Source organism: Oncorhynchus masou, chromosome 30 (genome assembly GCF_036934945.1).
Source record: "Oncorhynchus masou masou isolate Uvic2021 chromosome 30, UVic_Omas_1.1, whole genome shotgun sequence".
NCBI classification, from domain to species: domain Eukaryota; kingdom Metazoa; phylum Chordata; class Actinopteri; order Salmoniformes; family Salmonidae; genus Oncorhynchus; species Oncorhynchus masou.
Genome location: NC_088241.1, coordinates 28,977,304 through 29,004,138, shown reverse-complemented (window position 1 = coordinate 29,004,138; position 26,835 = coordinate 28,977,304). Strand labels below are relative to the sequence as shown.

At 42.9% G+C, this 26,835-nt stretch overlaps 1 protein-coding gene across 1 annotated transcript in view; it reads right to left on the bottom strand.

Moving 5' to 3' along the window:
* Positions 1-26,835, bottom strand: part of LOC135522488 (clathrin coat assembly protein AP180-like) — a 74,744-nt gene that overhangs the window by 4,032 nt on the left and 43,877 nt on the right. The window contains 19 exon segments of the mRNA XM_064948785.1: positions 950-1,162; positions 1,483-1,557; positions 4,066-4,215; positions 6,804-6,884; positions 7,347-7,436; positions 8,672-8,765; positions 8,768-8,904; positions 10,078-10,149; positions 11,038-11,226; positions 11,865-11,879; positions 12,432-12,508; positions 12,784-12,932; positions 13,121-13,133; positions 14,124-14,147; positions 14,931-14,992; positions 23,204-23,245; positions 23,358-23,464; positions 23,652-23,763; positions 24,384-24,477. Of these exon segments, the coding sequence (XP_064804857.1) occupies positions 950-1,162; positions 1,483-1,557; positions 4,066-4,215; positions 6,804-6,884; positions 7,347-7,436; positions 8,672-8,765; positions 8,768-8,904; positions 10,078-10,149; positions 11,038-11,226; positions 11,865-11,879; positions 12,432-12,508; positions 12,784-12,932; positions 13,121-13,133; positions 14,124-14,147; positions 14,931-14,992; positions 23,204-23,245; positions 23,358-23,464; positions 23,652-23,763; positions 24,384-24,477 (1,796 nt within the window).

Sequence of the window (26,835 nt, the reverse complement as noted above, 5' to 3'; positions counted from 1 at the left end):
ATGTGAAATCATCACCATACAATTCATCACCACAACAATAGCCATTCAGTGCAGTACTCTGGTGTGCAATACATGTACCGAGCAGGGCAGAAACAATATACACCTAATCTCGGTTAACGCAGAACAAATATCTTGCGGAATTTGGTACCTTTTATGTCTACGTAGTCTGTCCACGAGAGATCAATATATACCCACTGTAAGGCCTTCACTACCACAGAATCTGAACATTCAAGTCTATAACTGTGCTTCAATGTGGTTTTAGACCACCACAGTGCCAGCAGCGCAGCTTCAAAGAGCACTATGTAGAATTGAGGGTAGAATCTGGCAAATGTTACAAATGGGAGTAATACATACATTACATTGTCTCATATGTGAGACAAACATATTGAAACATGCAAAAAGGGAATATTTTGTTAAAATGGGGAACGTCTCAAAACAGCACATACTGCAAAGTACTAGCGGGAGAAAGTCTTGTGGACTCACCAATTACGCAGTAGCAGCAAGCAATGACCCAGCAGTGACAGAGAGAGGGGGGGGGTGGCAGAGAGAGACAAGGGCAGAGTGGGCAAGAGGAGGGGATTGAAGGGGTGGACAAAGAAAGGATGTGAGGAGAGAAATGTGGAAAGGCAGTATGTGACAGGGAGAGAGAACACAGAGAACGCGAGGATGGAGGGAGGTAGAGGGAGACCAACATATAGAGAAAGAAGGAGTTGAAATAGGATGGGGAGCACAGTAGTAAGCATTGGCATGTGAGACACGAGAGAGTGAGAGTGAGAGAGAGAGGCACTGTTAAGGAATTAAACCGTCAGCAGTGGTGACCGTTGAGCCCTCAGAGTTACATAATAAGGACAGCGGCGGTGGAGCGTGGCAGCGTCAGTCATGCATGCAGAACACACACACACACACACTTCCCTCAGGATATATTCATGGAGCAGACTGTGTCCCCTACCTGATGCATCAAAGCCACCAGAGGGTGCTGCTGCGGCCGGCACTATGTCTGCAGCTGCTGGTGTGGCGGGCATTAGTGGGGGTAGGGAGCCGAGGGTGTCGAAGCCACACTCCAGCAAGTTATTCTGGGCTGAGACAGGAGCCAGCGTAGGGGCGAGGGCTGGGGCCAAAGGAGCAGGGGCTGCCGTGGGAGCCAGGCTAGGAGACATCAGTCCTGGAAGTGGGGAACCATTTGAATGAGTATTATATACGGTGATAATGATTTTCGTTTCCATTGATTACAATTCCATTGATTTAAGTTACATTGTGTCATGGTATTCAATATTAACATACTGTACATGCAGTATGAATCACAAACGGCAGATGGATGTCTTAGAGCAGGGGCTCCCAACCCTTCTCCTGGAGAACCACAGTCCTGCAAGCTTTTACTACAACCCTAATCCAGCTCACTTTATTTGACTAATTAGCTGCTCACCGGGACATTGATTATGGTGTGTTACAACTGGGTTAAAGCTAAAGTGTGTGTGTGCGTACCACCCAACAGGTCCTCTCCTGGTCCCCCGGGGGCAGCGGGCGTAGCGTCCAACAGAGCAGGACAACAGAATGTGTCTATAGAGTGACAGCCAGCCAGCCATCGGGAACGCAGCATGAGGGTAAAGAACAGTTAGTTAGCCATGAGCCAGGAAGGGGGGAGGATGCAAACAGGCAATGAGACAGGTCTCACTGTACAGTAAACCAGGGTTGGGTAGGTTACTTTCTAAATGTAATCTGTTTCTAGTTACCTGTCCAAAATTGTAATGAGTAACGCAACTTTTGGATTACCCAAACTCAGTAATGTAATCTGATTACATTCCGTTACTTTTAGATTACTTTCCCCTTAAGAGGCATTACATACAGTGCCTTGCGAAACATAAAGATATAAAACTGTATTTTTTTGTGAAGAATCAACAACAAGTGGGACACAAACTGATAGAGACATACCCCAAGCAACTTACAGCTGTAATCGCAGCAAAAGGTGGCGCTACAAAGTATTAACTTAAGGGGCGGAATAATTTTGCACGTCCGATTTTTCAGTTTTTAATTTGTTAAAAAAGTTTGAAATATCCAATAAATGTCGTTCCATCTCATGATTGTGTCCCACTTGTTGTTGATTCTTCACAAAAAAACACAGTTTTATATCTTTATGTTTGAAGCCTGAAATGTGGCAAAAGGTCGCAAAGTTCAAGGGGGCCGAATACTTTTTGCAAGGCACTGTAGCTGGCCATATATGGGATGTTACAATATATGGATGTTTTACTTTATAGTTTGGTTATGTGGGCTTCTTCTTACCCATTGCGTTCTACTACATATAATAATACAATTCAATTATATCGTTACATTAAAAACCAAAGTCTATCAGAATTCCAGTCATTCCACTAAATGTTATACCCCCTGATCTTCAAGAATAGGACTTGGAAATATGGAGGTATAGATTAATTGTTTTACCAGAGCATAACCTCAAAACTAAGGACTTATTAGCCAGCCCTATTCTTTTCTTTATGATTTTGTTGTCATGGAGGACTGATTGGGTTCATTGTTTCGAGTTAAATATAAATGCTACGCTCATGGAATGGCATGATTTGCCAAGAATGTGCAAAGCTGTCATCAAGGCAATTGGTTACTACATATTTTTGGTTACTACATGATTCCTTATGTGTTATTTCATAGTTTTGATGTCTTCATTATTATTCTACAGTGTAGGAAATAGTACAAATAAAGAAAAACCCTTGAATGAGTAGGTGTGTCCAAACTCTTGACTGGTACTGTTTATATAATTTATAAGTCCAAAAATAGATGTAGAAACTACAGATTGCCCCTTTAAGTCAGCATGAATTAGATTGAGCAATAAAAGCCCCACTTTTATTCAATAGGCTGGGATCTGCACTATGCAGCTAGTTGAAGATCGTATTTTTCCCTGGATGTCCACTGGTTTCAAACACAATGATTGATAGGCAGCTTAAACTTCTTGAATTCAACCATTATTGGGTTCAAATACACATTTAGATTTAGGAACAGCCATCCACAACAACCACAATCTGTAACGTGCAAATAGCTAAATGAGAGAACAGCAGAGTGATTCACAACGTTATGTAGACATCAAAAATAAGTGATATCCGTATCCCTGTAGACTACACCACTGCTGTCATTCAAGTTGGATAATCTTTGGATACCGACAGCAGTCGTACCATTGGAAGACAAAGCTTGGACGGTAGCCTCCAGAAGCCTGTTCCTGCTCTTTTCCCGCAATCCATCGAACACATTTTCTATGTCATCATAGTGTTCTCTGACTTGTGGTCAGACTCGCTCAGGTGGAACAAATTTAAACTTGAGCCTTTTTTTCAATGCTGATTTGAATGTCATTGAGAAAACAGAGAATTGTCAAGGATTTCTTTCCGCAAACATCCTTTCTGAATTTAAAAGTCATCCTCGAAGTAATCATTTAGTTTTTCAAAAGTATTGGTAATCTGATTACAATATTTTAGCTGGTAACGTAACGGATTACAGTTACCATTTTTTGTAATCCCTTACATTTAACGTGTAATCCGTTACTCCCCAACCCTGCAGTAAACACACGCGCTTGCAAGCATGCGCGCAAGCGCACACACACACACACCTCTAAGTACCATGCAATTGCAAGAGGGTAGAATTTCCGTCCCAACCTGTGTATGGACTCAAAACACTCTGCACGATGGCTGCTACTAACGCATTCACAGCTAACTAACAAGCAATGCTACATTGGCTACATAATCCAAAAGCAGTTGCAGAAGAAAACTTCTGGGATATACTGCTACACCAAACATATGACACTACCTCTCTCCTAGATCAAGACTTATCAGGGGTCTATTACCCTGGCTACGAAGATATGTACACATGAACAGCTCTCCACATACAAATATCCTTCACACCTAATAGCTATATTTAACAATGGAGAAATGGCAATAAAAAAATCACTGTAAACTAAGTACACAAGACGAATAGATGAACAGGGTATGGAAAAGGTCAGAGGTTACTCAGCATGAGTCAAATCAACCCATGAAGGTGTACAGGAAGTGGTGGATTTCGTGGTACAGTACGCACCCAGCAGATCAATGACAGGTGCAGGTGCAGGTGCAGAGGGCTCAGGTTTGGGAGGAGAGACAGTTGCAGGGGCAGGAGCTGGAGCTGGTGCCGGGGCTTGAGCTGGAGTTGGAGCCACTGCTGGTGCTGGAGCCATAGCAGAGAATGCATCTACAGAATGAGAGGAGAGTATTGCACCACAATTTGAAAAAACTGCATTATATAGAGTAGCAGTCAAAAGTATGGACACACCTACTCATTCAAGGGTTTTTCTTTCTTTTTACTATTTTCTACATTGTAGAATAATAGTGAAGACATCAAAACTAGGAAATAACACATATGGAATCATGATGGACTGTCATTTCTCTTTGCTTATTGGAGCTATTATTGAAACAATACTGACTTTTGATTATAGATTTTGTTGTCACGGAGGACTGAATGGGCTCATTGATTTGAGTTGAAAAATAAATGCTGTGCTCATGGAATGGCATGCTTTGCCAAGAGTGTGCAAAGCTGTCATCAAGGCAAAGGTTGGCTACTTTGAAGAATCTTAAATATAATATATATAAAACACTTTTTTGGTTACTACATGATTCCATACGTGTTATTTCATAGTTTAATGTCTTCACTATTATTCTACAATGTTGAAAACCATAAAAATACAAATAAAAACTTGAATGAGTAGGTATGCCCATACTTTTGAGTGGTACTATATATACAGTTGAAGTTGGAAGTTTACATAAACTTAGGTTGGAGTCATTAAAACTTGTTTTTCAACCGCTCCACAAATGTCTTGTTAACAAACTATAGTTTTGGCAAGTCAGTTAGGACATCTACTTTGTGCATGACACAAGTAATTTTTCCAACAATTGTTTACAGACAGATTAGTTCACTTATAATTCACTGTATCACAATTCCAGTGGGTCAGAAGTTTACATACACTAAGTTGACTGTGCCTTTAAACAGATTGGAAAATTCCAAAAAATTATGTCCTGGCTTTAGAAGCTTCTGATAGGCTAATTGACATAATTTGAATCAATTGGAGGTGGACCTGTGGATGTATTTCAAGGCCTACCTTCAAACTCAGTGCCTCTATTCTTGACATCATGCGAAAATCAAAAGAAATCAGCCAAGACCTCAGAAAAAGAATTGTAGATGTCCACAAGTCTGGTTCATCCTTGGTAGCAATTTCCAAAGCCTTAAGGTACCACGTTCATCTGTACAAACAATAGTAGGCAAGTATAAACCCCATGGGACCACACAGCCGTCATACCGCTCAGGAAGGGGACGCATTCTGTCTCCTAGAGATGAACATACTTTGGTGTGAAAAGTACAGAACAACAGCAAAGGACCTTGTGAAGATGCTGGAGGAAACAGGTACAAAGGTGTCGATATCCACAGCAAAACGAGTCCTATATCGACATAACCTGAAAGGCCGCTCAGCATAGAAGAAGCCACAGCTCCAAAACCGCCATAAAAAAGCCAGACTACGGTTTGCAACTGCACATGGGGACAAAGATTGTACTTTTTGAAGAAATGTCCTCTGGTCTGATGAAACAAAAATAGAACTGTTTGGCCATAATGAGCATCATTATGTTTGGAGGAAAAAGGGGAGACTTGCAAGCTGAAGAACACCATTCTAACCGTGAGGCACGGGGTGGCAGCATCATGTTGTGGGGGTGCTTTGCTGCAGGAGGGACTGGTGCACTTCACAAAATAGATGGCACCATGAGGTAGGAAAATGATCTGGATATATTGAAGGAACATCTCAAGACATCAGTCAGGAAGTTAAAGCTTGGTCACAAATGGGTCTTCCAAATGGACAATGACCCCAAGCAAACTTCCAAAGTTGTGGCAAAATGGCTTAAGGACAACAAAATCAAGGTATTGGAGTGGCCATCACAAAGGCCTGACCTCGTCTTACAGAAAATGTGTGGGCAGAACTGAAAAAGCTTGTGCGAGCAAGGAGGCATACAAACCTGACTCAGTTACACCAGCTCTGTCTGGAGGAATGGGCCAAAATTCACCCAACTTATTGTGGGACGCTTGTGGAAGGCTACCTGAAACATTTGACCCGAGTTAAACAAATTAAAGGCAATGCTACCAAATTCTAATTGAGTGTATGTAAACTTTTGACCCACTGGGAATGTGATGAAAGAAATCAAAGCTGAAATAAATCATTCTCTCTACTATTATTCTGACATTTCACATTTTTTAAATAAAGTGGTGATCCTAACTGAACTAAGACAGGCGATTTTTACTAGGATTAAATGTCAGGAATAGTGAAAAACTGACATGAAATGTTTTTGGATGAAATGTATGTAAACTTCCAACTTCAACTGTATCATCTAGAGTAAATATGTTTATGCATCCTTACTACGCATAATTGTTTGGTTTTTGCTGTTTACACTGTACATAATGGTATGTGGATTTGTGTAAATTCTTTGTCTATATATTCTGTCTGTATATTCTGTTTATTGTGGCAGCACCATTTCACCACATCAAATTCCTGGTACATGTAAATGTACTTGGCAATTTTATTTATTCTGTTTCATCTGATCACAAAAAAGGCAACGTTCCGGTCACTTCCTGAAGGGATACATTGATTGACAGGCTGACAGGGAAGTGCTTGTACTTCAGAAAATAACTTGTACCACTGTATGCTGTAGTCATGCAGGCAGAGTTGGAGATACAGGAAGTAGACCCATAGGTGATCATGAATTGAGGTCAGCTAAGAGTGAGCAGATAGTGTAACTCACCAGTCACACCAGACAAGAGGTCTTCATCAGCATTGGCCTCGGGAGGCAAAGGAGAGGGCCCGCGAGAGATAGTGGGGAGATCTTCCAGGGAAACACCCGAGGAAGAAGGTCGAGGAAGTAGGAAGAGTGAAGTAGAAGAGCACAGAGGAGCATTAGCATAACAGAGAGAGTGAAAGCAGTGGTAGGAGTTACTGTTATTTAGCCAGTGGGTCCAGGGTTGGGATCAATTCAAAGTCAGTCAATACAGGAAGTAAAATGAAATTACGATTGAATTGAAAATAAATTTTATTACTTCTCAATAAACTGAAAAGAAGAAGCTACTTGTTTCAAACAATTGACCCATTTTGAATGTTAAATTCAAATCACTTCCTGAATTGACTGAGTACAAATTCAAATTGACGCAACCCTGGATTGGGTGCATGCACAAGTCGCATACCACTATGGGGACAAACCAAGACGTGTGGTAAAACAGATGGCTGAGGAGGAAGGACAGAAGAGATGAAGAAGAGTTTCCAAAAAAAGAAAGCAATCCACATCCTGTACCTGCCCCAAATAGGTCTACGCTAGGAGTAACAGCAGCATCAGCTTTTTCTGCGGTAGGGCTTTTCTCAGGAATAGAATCAAACATAGAATCTATAAACAAGGACACACAGTTACATTCAGTTTACAATCTATGCAGCATGAGTTAAGAGGGAAAGGGAGAAAAGCAACAACAACAACAAAACATTTTTTAAAGGACATTAAAGTAGCGTAACACTTTATAAGTGCTTATTCATGACAGTTGTTACAAAGTGTTACTGATTACTCTTTATTTAAAAAATTATTGCAAACTATTTATTGTAAACAAAGGAAAATATGAACTAAAATCAGGTGAAAGATAAAAATGAAGATTGGCTCAAATGAAGGAAGTTGGAGGTGAAGAAAGCAAAGGTTGTCATGCAGGCACACTGCAGTTAGAGTGACCATAACAACTAGGTCGAGTTCAGTAAGGCACACATTATCAAACACGTTTGCAGCGGAAAATGAAAATGTATTTTTTTCATTTAACACGTTCTGGTAATACCTCCACGTTTCACTCCTTTTCAAATAATTTTCTCCCTCCTCATCACAACTCTGCTCACTCCCCTCTACCTTTGACTGACTATAATAGTTCATGATAGAGGTTGGGTTGAAATCACAACATGTTGAGCCACCCCTATGAATGCAAACAGTTGACAGGCCAATATCTGGTGCTGACAGGTTACTTAATCAATGCCTCTGGAAGCCAATACAATCAATATTTACTGACAACTGAAAAGGTTTGTTTTGTAACAGCCTGCAAGTATAATGCTTCAAAACCTGTTATAAGCATGTCTGAGGCTTTATAATGTGTAATAATAAGCCCTATGTCAAGCTATGTTTTGTCTCATATTTCAACTGACTCAAACTGACTGATCATTATGAAATGAAGACATTATGAGGGGCTCATAGTCATACATGCTCATGACATCTTACATCGTAAAGTGGTGCAGTTAGTTTCAATAGTTGTAGTATACCATTAGAAGGCATCCAGTTTTGAGATCTGTGTATTTACTCCTAGTCTGCACAGGAATGATGCAGAGAATAACCATCATTTGATAGATCCTTACAATGTACCCATCATCATATCCATTTCTTTTCTCATTTGCAGGGGTGGTCAAAATGTGTGATTCACTCAATGCCTGTGACTTAAATCAAACGAATCAAACGGATAATAACAGACAAAAAAAAACATAGCCATAATTACAAAAATGTAGGGAAGTTACTGTGTCATCGTCATTATCATCACCATCATCATCATTGTCATAGTGCAGAGCAATGCAGTGTGCAAAGTAGAATGTGCCCTTTACCACCAAAGAGGTCGAGAGTGGGGACGGCAGGGGCGGGGGCGGCTGCAGACTCAGTGGTGGTAGTGGAGGGAGCGGGGCGGCAGCAGGGGGCTCGATGGGGGCGACAATGATCGGCACTGCGCTAGAGGTGGGGCTGGCTGCTTCTGGGGCAGCCAGCGTGTTATCGAACTTCATAGCAAAGAGGTCCATCTCTGGAGCCAAGTTCGCACTCCCCTCCGATGGAGCGAAGGGGTCTTCAGGAGGGGGGAGGAAGGAGGATGGGGGTTAGGGGGTTTAAGGGATATGACCAGAAAAGGGAGGATGGGAAGAGAGTAGGGGGAGTTGAGAGTTTGTTAAAACACTGTAAAATACATATTATTGTGAGTCTAGAGGAGCTTCCATAATGAGGGTTAGTGGGAAGTATACAAAAGACACAATTAACTTTATACTACAGCCCCAGGTTAGAATACTCACTGTCTCACACTCAGACTCATTAAAGGGAATGGGCTACAGCTGGTTTTGGTAAATACTGTAGTTACATAGACAGACCACAGAGGACGATGTCTCGTGGTTATACATACACATGGAAGCAGAATCACACCAAAACAAACACAATTAATACAATTTTGGCATGAATCTGCTTCCACACTGATAAGCTCTGTCTACATAGAATCCAAATACATGATAAAGGCGCAGAATAAAGTTAATGTAGAAAAATGTGCCTAATTCAACATTAAACTGTCCTACTATTCGTTGCCATAAGCCCAAAGCTCCCTACACACACGGTAATGGAGCCGTGTGAATTACACACACTGCACTTTTGGACTTCTACAGTCGCAGTGGTCGATTAATACTTACACATTCAGGCCAAAGAGAGAAACAAAACAGGGTAAATAAAGATGGTCAGTTAGCATGATTAGTAAGTGGCATCATTTATATGAAATATAAACAATTGTAGGATTTGGGTGAAAATTATACAACTGTGTTTTACTCGAGTATTCATCACCAGGTGAATATTACGAGCTGAGAGAAGCAGGGGGACTGTTCTGAAGCAGGGCTGAGTGGCGGAGGGGTAGAGAGGGGGGCCGAGGCTTGAGCCCCCAATAGTGGGGTTAGGGTCAGGACGGTAGGCCCCAATGCAATGTTTCAGATGATTTACTACTGTCCCATATGGTAGCGGAAGCAGCTTGGAGTTACCCAAGCTTCAGGATCTCACACACACACACACTCTTGCACAAACACACACACGTGTGTTGGAAGAGTGCACACACACACACACACACACACACACACACACACACACACACACACACACACACACACACACACACACACACACACACACACACACACACACACACACACACACACACACACACACACACACACACACACACACACACACACAGAGCAGTGTTATCACCCACCAGATCCGGCACATGCATCAGCAGCAGGCGCCCTGCTGGGCGGGCCATCACCTGGGGAGGGTGCAAACACGTCTGGGGTACCGGACATGAGAGGAGGGGACAGTGGACACAAACCACAATGCAACACCCAGAGAAAAACAGGGGGAGGCAGGAGAAACAGAGATGAGGAGGTAAATAAAGAGCAGGAGAATAGAGAGAATGAGAGAAACAGAAAGATGAGCGATCAGCATTAGAAGAAAACAGAGAATACAAGATGTATTGCTGAAATTGCTGATCTTATTAGTATCATATGAATGGGGCCTGTACTTTCCCGGCTCCATAAAGCTGCATTCAGTGTGCACAATGTTTGTACACGCTGGGAAAGTGAAGAGATAACATGATGCTATCATAAGTTTGTGCTGTGTGACATGAAATGCCATGCTCAGCGATGGGCAAAGCAACATCTCTCTTTGACAGAGGCTGTTTTCCATGGAAAAGAGGGCCACACTTTGCTATACAATTTTTATAGGGGATTTAATTCTGTATATCTACTATTAGATTTGTGAGCGAAAAGAGGAGATATACCGAGTATGGGCTACAATTTCTACTGTTCTCCATACAGTGCAGAGCAAAAACTTCCTCACCTGCTTGCTGTCTTAGATAAATAATTGATTGATTGATGTAGTGCCCAGATAATGAATAATCTGTCAAGCTAATCATTATTTAGCGAGATGGAACATTTGGAAATTAGTGTCCTTATTAGATGTCAATAACTAGAATTTTTCACAAATACAGAATTTCATGAACAGAGTATTTTTGTTAAGTTGTATGTAGAGTGTATACTGAAACTCATAAATGTGAGAGTGTGAGAACCAGGTGGTGTAACTACATGTGAACATGTCAGAGATTGCTCCAAACAAGCAGACAGCTGCTGTGTAGTCTGCCATGATGATTCCTCCCATGAGGCTGACCCCCACTGACCTCCGAACAGATCCATGTCTGAGGCGGTAGTGGCGGGCACGGGCAGCACCACCACGGGGGCCACAGAGGGCGCGGCGGGGCCATCCGTATGGGCCACCGTGGGCGTGGAAGCTGGACCAGCTGCAGCATCAGCAGCAGCAACAGCGGCTGGCTCAGAGGTGCTAGTGGGATCAGGGGGGGTATCTAAACCTACAACCCCCCATCCATCCCCACCCAAGCCCATCCACAATCATGACAGGATAGAGGAACAGGGGAATATAACAGGGAGAGATAAGTAGAGAGATTGTGTTGAGAAAAAGACGATTAGTGTAAGATATGTCAAAGAGAACAGTGGTAATAGAGAAGTGTTTGGAGAGGAGTGTGTTACACCTTGAGAGGCATTGTTAGAGATCACAGAGCAAGAATACGAAGAAGGCTGCCACCTATATATGCTGATCCTCTCAGATCCTAGGTCTACCGCTGGAGTCATGCACTGAAAGCCCAGTGAGCCACAGGTACAATGGTCACGTTCCAGGCCGACTACATTGCAGTACATCATTGCATCAACTTATGGTTGTGTGAAACGTCATTGACTGCGCAGTCGGTATCAGATTGCTAAATCGTATGATATGGTTAGCTGATGATGTGGTTAGTTGATATGTTAAACACCTATCCAGATGTTGTGAGATCTAGTAGGCTTCGGCAATGCAGTCAGCCTGGAATGTGGCTAAAGCCTCCAGATAGATGTTAATCATAACTTCAGGTGTAAATCCTAGCAGTTCTCATGCTCTGCGGTGGATGGGAGCTGTGTAAAGAATGTAAAGAACAGTATGTCCCTCAGTACTCACCGCCACCAAGCAGATCTGTACAAGACAATGAGAGAGAGAGCGAGGGAGCGAGCGAGAGTGAGAGAGAGAGAGAGAGAGAGAGAGAGAGAGAGAGAGAGCAAAGAGGAGACGTGAGTGAGGGATTACATACAGAGAATATAAACAAAAATGCCAATCAGGGTCAATAACTGACTACCATGCCACATGAACACTGTACTTCTGATTTTCCAACTGCCATATTTAAAAAAAAAACACTCCAAGGAAAAAGTGTTATATGAGTAAGAGGCCCTTAAAGCGATTTCAATCTGCAGAGGGGCCAGGTTTGAATATCTGCTAATATTAGTCCTTCCCTTGAGAAAGGGTGGAGAGGAGGATGTAGGTAGAAAGCATGAAAGAGAGCAGGGTGAAATTTATTAGGCACCAAACGGAAGAAAACTAACTGAAACAGGGAGGGAAGTCCTGGGCCTGCAATGAGAAACGCTCAAGTACATGTACACATACATGTACACATACACACACACACACACATATATATATTGTGTGCCATAAAGGACGCAAACCAGATATTAAATGTATTAAAGGACTTACCTCCCCATGACGAGATAGAGGCTGCTGCTCCACCTGCTGATGGGGAGGCTGACAATGGATCCAAGTCTAGCAGAGCACTGCAGATAGAGTGTGAGAAAGAGAGGGGGAGATAGAAAGAGAGTAACAGAGAGAGAGAGAGAGAGAGAGAGGAAGAGACAAGAGACAAAATGAAGATGAAGGGAGAGGCGAAGGAGAGACAGGAAGAAGGAAAAACAGAATGACAAAAAGGTTGAATGCAAACTGGAGATTGGAGACTAGATTGTACAACATAGCACATTGTTAAAGCTCGTGTGGCACCTGAAGTGGCACTTGAAGTGGCCAATCTAAGAGCCCACAGCAGATGGAAACCTACTTGTTGGAGCCCTTGAAGGTGGGTGCCGCCGTGGGTCTGGCAGGTGGTCCAGGGCGGGCAGGAGCAACAGGAGCAGCAGCAGCTGCAGGGGCCGCTTGAGCTTTTGTAGGCGTGGCGGCTGCGGCCGGGGAGCCATTTGCTTCACACTCCTGTCAGATGGAGGGTTAGCCTCGTTAGTCAGTTACCATGGCGACGCACCACAGTTACAGAGACAGACATGGCTATGCTGTTTTACGCATTAATGAACACACTTCAAATGATTGTCAAATTGTCGGCAGTTGTCAAAAGGAGTTGTTGAGGTGCAGAGACAGAGTAAAATAAGGGGTAGCTGACTCACCTTGGTTGGTGACCTGCAAAATGATACAATAAGAACGAGTTAAAGCCATCATAGCATCACCAGATGATATGCATGGTGAAGCACAAGGGCTGTTATTGAGCTGTGTCAAAGTGACAGCTAAATCAGCGCTGTTGTTTGGGTGGCAGAGAGCAGGCATTTCCAGGCAATTCCAATGTGAAAACATACACTGTTAGAAAATAACAGCTATCTAGAATCAATAACGGTTCTTTGGCTGTCCCCATCGGAGAACCCTTTGAAGAACCCTTTTTGCTTCCAGGTAGAACCCTTTTGGATCCAGGTAGAAGCCTTTTGGGTTCCATGTAGAACCCTTATCACAGGGTGTTCTACATGGAACCAAAAAAGAGTTCTACCTGGAACCAAAAAGGGTTCTCCTATGGGGACAGCCGAAGTACCCTTATGGAAGCCTTTTTTTCGAAGAGTGTCCTGCATCTGTAGAGTTTAGATTTGCAACACTGAATAAAAGAAAATTAAGTCACTTCCTTGCACAAAGCTTTTCATTCTTATTTTCCAGACATAACAAACCCATGTTTAGCAATGCCATGCATCAAAAGGGTTGAGGAGTTGAGTGGATCCCAATAACACGACAATGAAGTTAATATGAACAATGAAGAGCTAAGACACCAGATTCACGTTAAAAAAAACTATGTAAAGTGAATCTTGGGTAAGTCCCGAGTCAGCTGACAAAGTTCATATTAATATGGAGAGAGAGGCAAAACTCAGGAGAGACACTGAAAAATCACAAATATGCCAAATTCACATAAATTCTATAGAATCCCATTTGAACTTCACAACACTGCGAAACATGACTTTAAACTGGAGGTTCAAATGTCAATTCCATAGAATCCTCATGTGAATGTCACCAAACAATTGGGGATTTTTTTTGTTTTTTACAGTTTCATTCACTTCAATACAAGACAACAGCAAATAATGACCCGGCCCTCCACGTCAACTCATTCTGTAGGAGATCCAGCAGAATACTCACACATCGTCTCTGTGAACATCCTCTCTGTAACACACATTGACAATCACTGGCATTTGCTAAGGCTTCATCTGCTAAGTTTCTTTCCATACATCCGATCTGATGATGCCCCCCCCCCCCCCCCGCCCCCACACACACAAATAATATCTTGTATCGTTGTCCTACTAAGGTCCTGTCGAGAACACACGACAGACAGTCTGGTGATGACAGCTTCAGTCCAATCACTGCCCATAAAAATCACACAATCTAGAGGGCATACACTGGAGGTCCTAATGATATTAATTGAGAGAGGCTGCGCATAATTAAAGCCTATGGGACATCAGGGTCAAGCACAGTTCTAATTTGGGTTCACTGGATGGTCACAGACTATTTTCACACACTGATGGAGGCTCTTCAGCCGAAGTGTTGGTAAAATAAATCCACAGCAAGAGGAGGCAGAAGGTTTCCATTTCAGGCATTTAACAGATGCACTCATCCAGAGCTACTTACAGGAGCAATTAGGGTTAAGATTTCTCACCTAGTTGGCTCAGGGATTTGAACCAGAGACCTTTCGGTTACTGGCTCAATGCTCTTAACTGCTCTTAACCGTTAGGCTACCTGCCACCCCCAGTATGACTTTCTGTTTCACCTTTAGGGTGTGTGTTCTTTATTTATTTACTCCACAGACTTTTTTAAACCCAAAGTATGTGCGTGCATGCATATGTACTGTACTGAGATTGCTGAATTCTCAAATGTGAAGTAAATAGGAAGTAAAGTAGTCCCACTCCCAAGTAGCCCTGGTGGTTGGTGGAGAGTGTGGTTGGTACTTACGGCTTCTTCCCCTCCAGAGTGTTCAGGTGAGTCTCCAGGGACTGCAGGAGACTCTCAGGGGCCTGGAGAACGAGAAGAGATGGGCAACATATTACTACAGGCGCCACAGGGCTATAGTATACCGTACAGTACATGGATCAGACACACAGGTTATGAGCAGGAGTCTCCAACTTTGAACCAAGAGAGCTACTGGCGGTGCCGGCTTTTATTCCAGTCCAGTAGGCTTAGATTGGAAAATGCCATCATTAGTTGATTATTTGTACTACTGGTGTGATGGTGCTGGGCTGGAACAAAAGCCTGCACGCCCAGTAACTTTCCAGGTCTCTGGAGGACCCTGGGGAAATGTTCAACGGGAAAAAACATGAAGACACAAGGGAATATTTTTGTCAGGGCACACAGAGTATCAGGGGAGCTCTTGACAGGTAGTGACACTTGACTTGATAAAGGGTCTGGAGGGAAACATAGAGGGATGAGAAGAAGAGCCAGAGGAGGTCTGACACAAAGAATGCTAACATTGGGCCCAACAGGAGACAGAGAATGGTCACATTGGGGCTAAAAGGGAATAAAGAGAATGGTCACATTGGGGCTAACAGGGAACAAAGAGAATGGTCACATTGGGGCTAACAGGGAATAAAGAGAATGGTCACATTGGGGCTAATAGGGAACACAGAGAATGGTCACATTGGGGCTAACAGGAAACATAGAGAGTAGTCACATTGGGGATACAGGGGAACACAGAGAATGGTCACATTGGGGCTAACAAGAAACATAGAGAGTAGTCACATTGGGGATACAGGGGAACACAGAGATTGGTCACACCAGGGCTAACAGGGAACACAGAGAATGGTCACATTGGGGCTAACAGGGTACACACAAAGAATTATTACATTGGGGCTATCAGGGGATATACAAAGAACTATCACATTGGAGCTAACAGGGTACACTGGGTCTAACAGTGGACACAGAATTATCACATTGGAGCTATCATGGGATATACAAAGAATTATCACATTGAGGCTATCAGGGGATATACAAAGAATTATCACATTGGAGCTAACAGGGTACACTGGGCCTAACAGTGGACACAGAATTATCACATCGGGACTAACGGGACATATAGAATGATCACATTGGGGCAATGGGGCAATTCCAATTCCTACAATAGGAAAACAATGCTAGACAGACTGTAAACACATCATAGCAAAACATGCTGCACAGCCACAGATGGCAGTACACCTGATAGGCGAAGCAGTTAGCATCTAGCAAGCCACGTGTGCGCTGTCACAGCTAAATGGGCCAGCCAAATCTCACACACTTCCCTCTTAAATCACTATTGTTTTCCTGCCCATTTACCTTGGTCTACTTCCTCTGATAACCCAATAAATGTCTTGGTATTCTAGGTAATTGTGCCTGAAATGTAAGAGGCCTCAGAGGTCTTTTCAATATGAAAGAGGACCGGCCCATTTCAGAAGGAAGTACCAGTAGTAGTGTGTCTACTCTGACCTCTCTATTTTTATTAGGTCACACCGTAGCAAAACAACGAAACACCAGCGTTTCTTATCAGACACATTCAGATAACACCTCCCAATTGAACTTAGTTTCGGAGAGTTTTCTTCCATTTCGTGCCTATTGAAAACAACCCAGGTGTGTGATTGACTGTCACAGAGCTTCCAGAGGGACAGTTCCATCACTTCCAGAGGCCAATTGGGCCCATGTAGGGACCCACAGGGGTCCTTGTATTAAACAGGTGTCTCAAGCTGTTCAGGGAACATTTAGGTACATTTAGGGAGGGTCTGCTCTACACTGTTGGCAGTGATATCGCTGTTATGACTTTCTAAGCATTTTCACTGAGCAATCAAAGGAAAATAACGACTATATGAATTGGAACAGTTTTCTCCTAGAATCTCCTAGATTCTGTTCAGCCTACAGTACGTGTATAATGTGCATGCATATATGTCATGAATGCATTATGACGACGGCCGTAATGTAAATCGTTCCTCAGCATTTGCCTCGGCCAAACGATGCACTCCAAAGAGGGGTTAAGAGATCTGATGATTAGACGCTAATACAATCTATTTAGATGCTATTACAGACAATGCACAGCCACAAACATAGTAGACGGGTGCAAATATGTTATTCCCCTGCTTCACGCCATTCCAAAGCTTTTGTATTCCCTACAGCACTGTCGGATCATCAAGATCCACCTGGAATTGACATATCGGTATATCTGTCATAGATAAGAGGCTGCTGTTTCCTTACAACAGAGAATAATACAATACACACGCTTATGGATTTCTGGTAAAACCAAGTAATAAGAGAAATATAATAACATCCGGTGAAACGACATGATTTGTTTTCATTTCGCACAACTAATTCTATGGCTTTCTTATTCGATCTCGAATAGCTACCGCTAAATCATCAGGTCGCTTAGCTGCCCAAATGGTGACTCATGGGACAGAGAATTCAGTATAATTTATTGTGGAGTGTCCCTTGTCTCAGCTGCCTAAGCACTGGCACTTGGAGTCTAATCAGTCACACCTCTAGGCCAGGACAGCATCCCTAAAACGATACTGCCTAAGAAAGAGCCTTAAAGGTTACTGCCTAAGAAGGAGCCAAGTCTAGACATAGTCTATGTAGGCTTTCTAGTTTGCCTCTCCACCACATGCATACAAACATACATGGAGACACATAGATTGTTCTATGAGCCAGTCATTTCATTTGACAGATTATAAACAACTAGTAATAGTAATAGTGCAAGGAATATGACAGGAATTTCTCTACACAATAAGGAGCAACCAGAATGTCCAAACTGTGACATAATGCTAACCAGTTAATCTGCTAGTTAGCCAATGGACTCCATTAAAATCCAACCACACACACAGGGCTTTCAACCCTAATCCATGCTCAACAACTCCCCCAAACTCACAGTCATGATTCAATGTATCATTACCATGCTTTAACCAGCTCCTCTTTAGAGTAATACCATGACGTGACAGTAAGCCCAACCCCCCATTTCACATCCCACCACCCTCTCGGTTGGCTAGTAGTCCAACCAATCATGCATGTTAGTGTGGTCAAACCCCCTGCAGATCTGCAAATGCTCAAGGCTGTGATTTTTTTACATAATGTTGATGAGGGAGAGTGTACCCCTTCCCCTTGGCCTCAAACCCTTTGATGTTTGGAGATCTGACGGGTCTGAAAAGGTAAAAGCAGTGTGGGGGTTGAGCTTCAGATATGCAAACATTAAAGCTTTATAGGGCCAAAAGGAAGGGTTAGGGAGTGGTTGGGACACATAGTGAGCTACGACATACTTAATTTAAATCAAATCAAATTTTATTGGTCACATAAACGTGATTAGCAGATGTTATTGCGGGTGTAGCGAAATGCTTGTTCTTCTAGCTCCGACAGTGCAGTAATATCTAACAAGAAATCTCAATCAAATTACGCAACATATACCAATACACACAAATCTAAGTAGGAATTAATTTAGACTATATACATATGGACCAGATACAGTAGAATAGTATAGAAAACAGTATATACATATGAGATGAGTAATGCCAGATATGTAAACATTAAGTGACTAAGATACTCTAGAATAGTATAGACAACAGTATATACATATGAGATGAGTAATGCCAGATATGTAAATATTATTAAAGTGACAAGCGTTCCATTCCTTAAAGTGGCCAGTGATTCATAGTCTATGCCTATAGGCAGCAGCCTCTAATGTGCTAGTGATGGCTGTTTAAATGTCTGATGGCCTTGAGATAGAAGCTGTTTTTCAGTCTCTCGGTCCCAGCTTTGATGCACCTGTACTGACCATGCCTTCTGGATGATAGCAGGGTGAACAGGCAGTGGCTTGGGTGGTTGATGTTCTTGATGATCTTTTTGGCCTTCCTGTGACATCAGGTGCTGTAGGTGTCCTGGAGGGTGGGTAGTTTGCCCCCGGTAATGCATTGGGCAGACTGAACTACCCTCTGGAGAGCCTTGCGGTTGCGGGCGGTGCAGTTGCCGCACCAGGCGGTGATACAGCCCGACAGGATGCTTTAAATTGTGCATCTGTAAAAATGTGTGAGGGTTGTAGGTGTCAAGCCAAATTTCTTTAGCTGCCTGAGATTGAAAATGCTCCGTTGCGCCTTCATCACCACACTGTCTGTTTGGGTGGTCCATTTTAGCTTGTCAGTGATGTGTACCCCAAGGAACTTTAAGCTTTCCACCTTCTCCACTGCAGTCCCGTTGATGTAGATAGGGGGGTGCACCCTCTGCTGTTGCCTGACGTCTACGATCATCTCCTTTGTTTTGTTGACATTGAGTGAGAGGTTGTTTTCCAGCCACCACACTCCCAGAGCCCTCACCTCCTCCCCGTAGGCTGTCTCGTCATCACTGGTAATCAAGCCTACTACTGTTGTGTCGTCTGCAAACTTGATGATTGAGTTGGAGGTGTGCTTGGGCAAGCAGTCATGGGTGAACAGGGAGTACAGGAGGGGGCTGAGCATGCACCCTTGTGGGGACCCAGTGTTGAGGATCGGGGGAGTGGAGGCGATGTTTCCTATCTTCCCCACCTGGGGGCGGCTCGTCAGGAAGTCCAGGACCCAGTTGCACGGGGCGGGGTTCAGACCGAGGGCCTCGAGCTTAATGATAAGCTTGGAGGGTACTATGGTGATGAATGCTGAGCTATATTCAATAAACAGTATTCTTCCATAGATATTCCTCTTGTCCAGATGGGATAGGGCAGTGTGCAGAGTGATGGCGATTGCATCATCTGTGGAACCATATTGCGGTAAACATATTGAAGTGGGTCTACGGTGTTAGGTAAGGTAGAGGTGATATGATCCTTGACCAGTCTCTCAAAGCACTTCATGATGACAGAGGTGAGTGCTACGGGGCGATAGTCATTAAGTTCAGTTACCTTTGCCTTCTTGGGTACAGGAACAATGGTGGCCATCTTGAAGCATGTGGGCACAGATAGGGAGATAGGGAGAGATTGAATATGCCCGTAAACACACCAGTCAGCTGGTCTGTGCACGCTCTGAGAACACAGCTAGGGATGCCGTCTGGGCCTTCAGCCTTGCGAGGGTTAACACGTTTAAACGCTTTACTCACGTCAGCCACGGAGAAGGAGAGCCCACAGTCCTTGGTAGTGGGCCGCGTCGGTGGCACTGTGTTATCCTCAAAGCGTGTGAAGAATGTGTTTAGCCTGTCCAGAAGCAAGACGTCGCTCTCAGCGACGTGGCTGGTTTTCCTTTTGTAGTCCGTGATTGTCTGTAGTCCCTGCCACATACGTCTCGTGTCTGAGCCGTTGAATTTTGACTCCACTTTATTTCTATAATGACGTTTAGCTTGTTTGATTGTCTTGGGGAGTAAATAACTACACTGTTTATATTCTGACATATTATTATTATCAGTCGTCTTTCCATGGTTTCAGTTTCACGTGAATGCTACCATCTATCCATGGTTTCTGGTTAGGGTAAGTTGTAATAGTCACAGTGGGTACTACATCTCCTATACACTTCCTTATGAACTCAGTCACCGTGTCTGTGTATGCATCTAGATTATTTTCGCAAACTACCTGGAAGATATCCCAGTCCACATTATCAAAAGGCATGGGTTCCGATTAGTCAGACCAGCGTTGAATAGTACGAAGCATGGGCACTTCCTGTTTTGAGTTTCTGCTTATAGGACGGGAGGTGCAAGATAGAGTCGTGGTCAGATTTGCCAAAAGGGCAGCGGGGGTGGGCCTTGTAAGCATTCCGGAAGTTTGAAAAGCAATGGTCGAGAGTCTTAGTAGCACGAGCAGGACAGTCAATATGTTGATAGAACTTTGGCAGCCTACTCCTCAGATTTGCTTTGTTAAAATCCCCAGCTACAATAAATGCATCCTCGGGATATATGGCTTCCAGTTTGCCTAAAGTCCAGTGAAGTTTTTTGAGGGCTGTCGAGATTTCGGCTTGATGTGGGATGTAAACGGCCGTGGCGATGGTGGAGGAGAATTCCCTTGGGAGATATAAGGTATTCTAGGTCGGGTGAACAAAATGACTTGAGTTCCTGTATGTTTCTAGAATTACACCATGAGTCGTTAATCATGAAACAAACCCCTCCGCCCTTCTGCTTTCAGGAGAGATATTTATTTCTGTCTGCGCGATGTACTGAGAATCCTGCTGGCTTTACCGACTCTGACAGAGTATCCTGAGAGAGCCATGTTTCCGTGAAACAAAATATGTTACAGGCCCTGACGTCTCTCTGGAAAGAAATCCTTGCTCTAAGTTCATCAACTTTGCTATCCAAAGACGGAAAATTATCGAGTAATATACTCAAAAGCGGTGGGTGGTGTGCGAGCCTCCTATGTCGAAACAGCAGTCCGCCTCGAGTGCCTCTCCTCCGCAGGTGATGTTTTGGGTCGGGCTCTGGAATAAGTTCAATTGCTCTGGGAAGAGTGAACAAAAGATCTGCTCCAGGGAAGTCATATTCCTTGTCGTAATGCTGGTAGTTCTGGTGAGGTACTACCGCTCTAATATCCAATAGGTTTTCCCGGCTGTATGTCATGACACAAAACATTTCCTGTGCTAATAATGTAAAAAATAGTACATAAAAAAACAAAATACTGCAAAGTTTTCTAAGAGCTAGTCGCGATGCTGCCATCTCCGTCGGCGCCATCTTCTCCTTAATTGAGGGATTTATACTGCCCATGGGATTTCAGATACCATCTAAGGTAATTTTGACATTATGGAAACTCTATAGTGACATTCTGGTGAATTACGATACAATTGTTGAGCTAAAACCAATGTTAGCTCAGATCTCAGCTATCAGCGAAATAGCTAAGTATTGCGACTTCTCCAATCTCTTTCCTCAATCACATCAACCTGGACTGATAGGTAGACGTAACATAGTAAATGGAAATCCGGGACACTCCAATTAGTATGAATTGTTACGTTTCATATGGTATGTATGGATGTCTGTCATCCATTTCATATATGATATGTTACAAATTACAATTTGTATATGTTACGAATTTAAATGTGTTAGAATATGTTACGAATTGCAATTCGTACAATATGTCACAAATTTGCAAAATGGATGATATGTTACGAACTCCAATTAGTTGTGGCTAATGTTAGCTAGGTGGCTAGTGGCTAATGCTAACTTTAGCTAGGTTACTAATGTTAGTTAGGCTAGAAGTTAGGGGTTAGGGTTAAAAGTTATGTTAAAGTGGAAGGGTTAGCTAACATGCTATGTCGTTGCAAAGTAGCTCAAACGTAGTAATTAGTTGCAAAGTTGCTAATTAGCTAACATTATAAAGTTGTCCGTGATGAGATTCAAATGCGCAACCTTTGGGTTGCTACACACTCACATTATACATCCACCCATCCATCCATCCACCCACCCGACCAACGTACCCGACCGACCAACCACTGTATTTTCATTTTTGCCTTATTTAATCATACCAAACGTAACATATGATACATATTTTGGGTATCCTGGATTTACATTTACTATGTTATGTCTAGTCTATGAGATCAGGCTGTTGACATCCAACTTCATCCAAGAGTATCTTCTGTATTTGCAGTTCAATGGATTCAAGAGAGTTCAGTGAACTCTCAGTGTTGTTATTCAATTTCCTATAGGCTGCTTTGCCCCCCAAAAGCGAGGTTTTGACTAGACGGCATTCAGCTTTTGTCAGATTTGACTTTTTGTAGAAGGTTAGGAGAACTTACCCAGCAGGCTAGGATAATTAGGTTAAGGTTGGGAAAAGGGTTAGGGTTAGGTTTAGTAATTTTGACGTCAATTTGACAAAAGCTGTATCCCTTCTAGCCATGACCCAAAGGCAAGCTGTATGTACGACACACTACTCACACTCTCAGCCTGTAAGATCAAGCTGCACCTCTGGAAGTAAGAATAGAGGGGAGCAGAGTGGCTGTCAATCCCAGGGGAAGCACAGCTCATGGAGGACAGAACGGATCAAAGGGATACGCCCCAATTCTATGAAATGCTCACCATTGGTCAGGTAGACAATGACCTGTCAACTCTGTACATGACTGTGATTGGCCAGGGCTGATTGTCCAAAAATAGGATTTGGTCAAATGCTGATAGAGAAGAGATTTCTGAGTTGTCCAAAACGCATGCTACCCCAGGTAAAATAAAACCATAACACTGAGATGCAATGCTGGTACAATGTAAGTACAATGTGAATACAATGTTAGTAGATTAGGAGAAAGTGTATCATCCCAGTGAAAATTTTGGAAATTGGGCTTAAAAGGTCAAACAGGACTTACCTGAGTGAGCTCCGGGATATCATTTTTGTCAATTCCTATGGTCTGTAAAAAAAGATGTTGACATTTCAGCTGAGCCTCCATATACCATGCTTGTCATACTGGCTGTGGATTGAACTGTTCAACAGTAAAGTATATTTTGGGGTTTGCCTTTTACCTCAGCAATTTTGAAGACCTCAGAAACCCTGGTCATCCGTGTCAAGAATCTCTTGTAGATCTCCAGCCCGTCTTTGCACTGTCCTCTCTTCATCTGGAAAAATTTCTCTGGGAGGAAAAAGGGGATGAACATGTTTATTGTTACACAAGAACCATTGAGACATTACTATTACATCAAATGAACAGGACCACATCTATTTCCATGTCTTGAATAAAATTAAACCTGTAATATTCATCAAATATAAAAAGACATGATTATTGTCCCAGGAAGTAGAAGAAAATGGTCAAGCCTTGCCTAATACATTGATGATCCCGTCATTGTAGCAGGCATATAACTTGATCAGGTCTTTGAACATCAGGAGGAAGCACGCGTTGATCACCCCATTGGTCAGTTCATTGGGATGGACCTATAGATAAACAAGGTGAGATTAGATCACACTGAGGATGGGAGATTTGAGTTAATATGCGGATAAAGTACCCAATTGTCAAACTTGAGTAAAAGCAAAGAAACCTTAATAGGAAATGACTCTAGTAAAAGTGAAAGTATTTGAGTAATAGTATATTAGTATAGTATAATAGTATATTATTTTCTTTAGGAAATAAGAAGAGTAAATGTAAAAGTACTATTAAAGTAGTATTTAGAAGTATTTTTTAAGTAGTATTTAAGTACTTTACACCACTACTATTTGGGTTGAGTTGCCAGGTAGTTGAGGTCATCGCTCCCCAACCCTGTTCCTGGAGAGCTATCGTTCAAACCCTAATCCAGCACACCCGCCTCTAATAATTAGCTGGTTGATAAGCTGAACCAGGTTAGTTACAACTGGGGTCGGAGCCAAAACCTACAGGAGGGCAGCTCTCCAGGAACAGGGTTGGAGAGCTCTGGTTTAGGATAATGTTTAGGCATGGAGCATAACAGAACGTGGCCTAACAATCACAATAAATATAATGTCACAAAAAAAAAGGCAAAAACAAAAATGCCCTTACTAACGGATACAAAAATCCTTCTCGTCGTCATCATAATACTCACATCAAACTCCAGCAGGGCGTCTATCTGGCTCTGCAGAGTGGGCATTCCTTTCAACAGCTTCTCTACGGGCATCGTCCTCATCACCCCCTCAGCCCTGAGAGAGACAGACAGACAGCCAGCCAGCCAGACAGACAGACAGACAGACAGACAGCCAGACAGCCAGACAGCCAGCCAGCCAGCCAGCCAGACAGACAGACAGACAGAGGAGCAACGACATGGTACAGTATGAGTATGAGAAAACCCTGAATGTTGGTTTGAGGTCCATTAAAAAAATATTTTGGAGAGTTTTTAATCCAGTTGTTTGTGTTGATGATGTGATTTTTTTTTTACGTTGTCTATATTTTCATTGTTGTTTCTGTGCTGGGTGTATTGGTACTTGTTTGTATTATCTAGTGTAGTCAAATTTCCCATTAGCAGATCAATACAAAAAATCTTTCTTGATACAGTATGATGAGTTAAACCCTAATGAAGGTCTATTGACGAACACATAGGTGTAAGATCCATTACAAACATTGTGGAGCATACAATAATGTGCTGCCATTTCTTTTCCCAGCAATATGAGATGAGAGGAAACAACTTAATACTCTCTACATTGGGATAAATAACATATAGACCTCTGGGACATTGAATCTATAAGGAAGTACTGTAGACAGGTGTGAGCAAAACAAAGGGAGTGTCCTGTGGCCCTGAGTGGCTCAGTTGGTAGAGCATGGTGCGTGCAACGCCAGGATTATGGGTTTGATTCCCAGGACCACCCATATGCATGAATATACCGTAAATTTCCTTGGCTAAATGGCATATATTATTCAATTCGTGCAGGTATCACATGCACATACTAAAGACTTATACACTCACTGTATTGTTAGTGGCTTTGCATGAAGGCTTCTGCTAAGTGGCATTTGCAATTATATTTATCACTAGAGATCTGCCAAGGCCAAGGCCTTGTGATGCAACACTAAGACAGCAACAGCTTTAGACGGATCCAGCTTCTTAGCTACTTTAGGTAAGACACATGACATGAGACACTAGGTCAGAGCTCTATCTGCACACCTGGCTGTTCTGTCTGTTTGTCGCATGGCTGGCACAGACTGTGCTGTGGGACCTTGTTTCTGCCAGCAAAACGCAACAGTCTGGACAGGAGCCTAAGTAATAGCTCACTGTCTGTATTCAGACTGTGTAGTCTATATTCATCTGTCTGTTTCTGTACAGGCACAGGCATGGACAGCCCACTCACTCTGCCCTCACCCACAGTGCAATCACAGAGTTTCTAAACCCAGAGGCACAACATCGCGATACTTCCGGGAACGCTTGTGAAACAGACCAAACAGACTGGCTTTAAGATGAATCACTCCCACCTACTGACCCCTGAGACTGACAGACAGGTCAGGTGGCTGTAATTCTGCCAAGTGTTGTCTCTATGAGAAATAGAAAATAAATCTGTTTTTATACTGAACAAAAATATAAACGCAACATTTGCAACTATTTTACTGAGTTGCAGTTCACCCAACCTAAAATTCCTTACAATCAAATGCCAACACATTATCTTCCAAGAGAATTCTCTTTGATTATAGCCACAGCCATGTAGAAACTAAAACAGGAAACGCCTGTGCTCAGGTCAATACAACATTGGTCTGACCAATCGGATTCCACGCTTCAAGATTGCTTCGATCACGTGGACTGGGATATGTTCCGGATAGCCTCAGACAATAATATTGACGTATATGCTGACTCGGTGAGCGAGTTTATTAGTAAGTGCATTGGAGATGTTGTTCCCTCTGTGACCATTAAAACCTTCCCTAACCAGAAACCGTGGATTGATGGCAGCATTCGCGCGAATCTGAAAGCGCAAACCATCACTTTTAGTCATGGCAAGGCAACTGGAAACACGACCGAATACAAACAGTGCAGCTATTCCCTCCACAGAGACAAAGTAGAGTCGCAATTCAACGGCTCAAACACGAGGCAAATGTGGCAGAGTCTACAGTCAATCACGGATTATAAAAAGAAAACATCGCTCATCCATATATTTATATGTACATACTATTTTTCATCCCTTTACATTTGTGTGTATTTGTGTGTATAAGGTAGTTGTGAATTTGTAAGATTACTTGTTAGATTTTACTGCATAGTCGGAACTAGAAGCACAAGCATTTCGCTACACTCGCATTAACATCTGCTAATCATGTGTATGTGACCAATACAATTTGATTTGATTTAAGGAAATCACTCAATTTAAATAAATTCATTAGGCCCTAATCTATGGTTTTCATGTGACTGGGCAGGAGCGCAGCCATGGGTGGGCCGAGGAGGTCACTTTGAAGCAAGGCCCACCCACTGTGGAGCCAGGCCCAGCCAATCAGAATGAGTTTTCCCCCCAAAAAGGGTTTTATTACAGACAGAACTACTCCTCAGTTTCATCAGCTGTCTGGGTGGCTGGTCTCAGACAATCCTA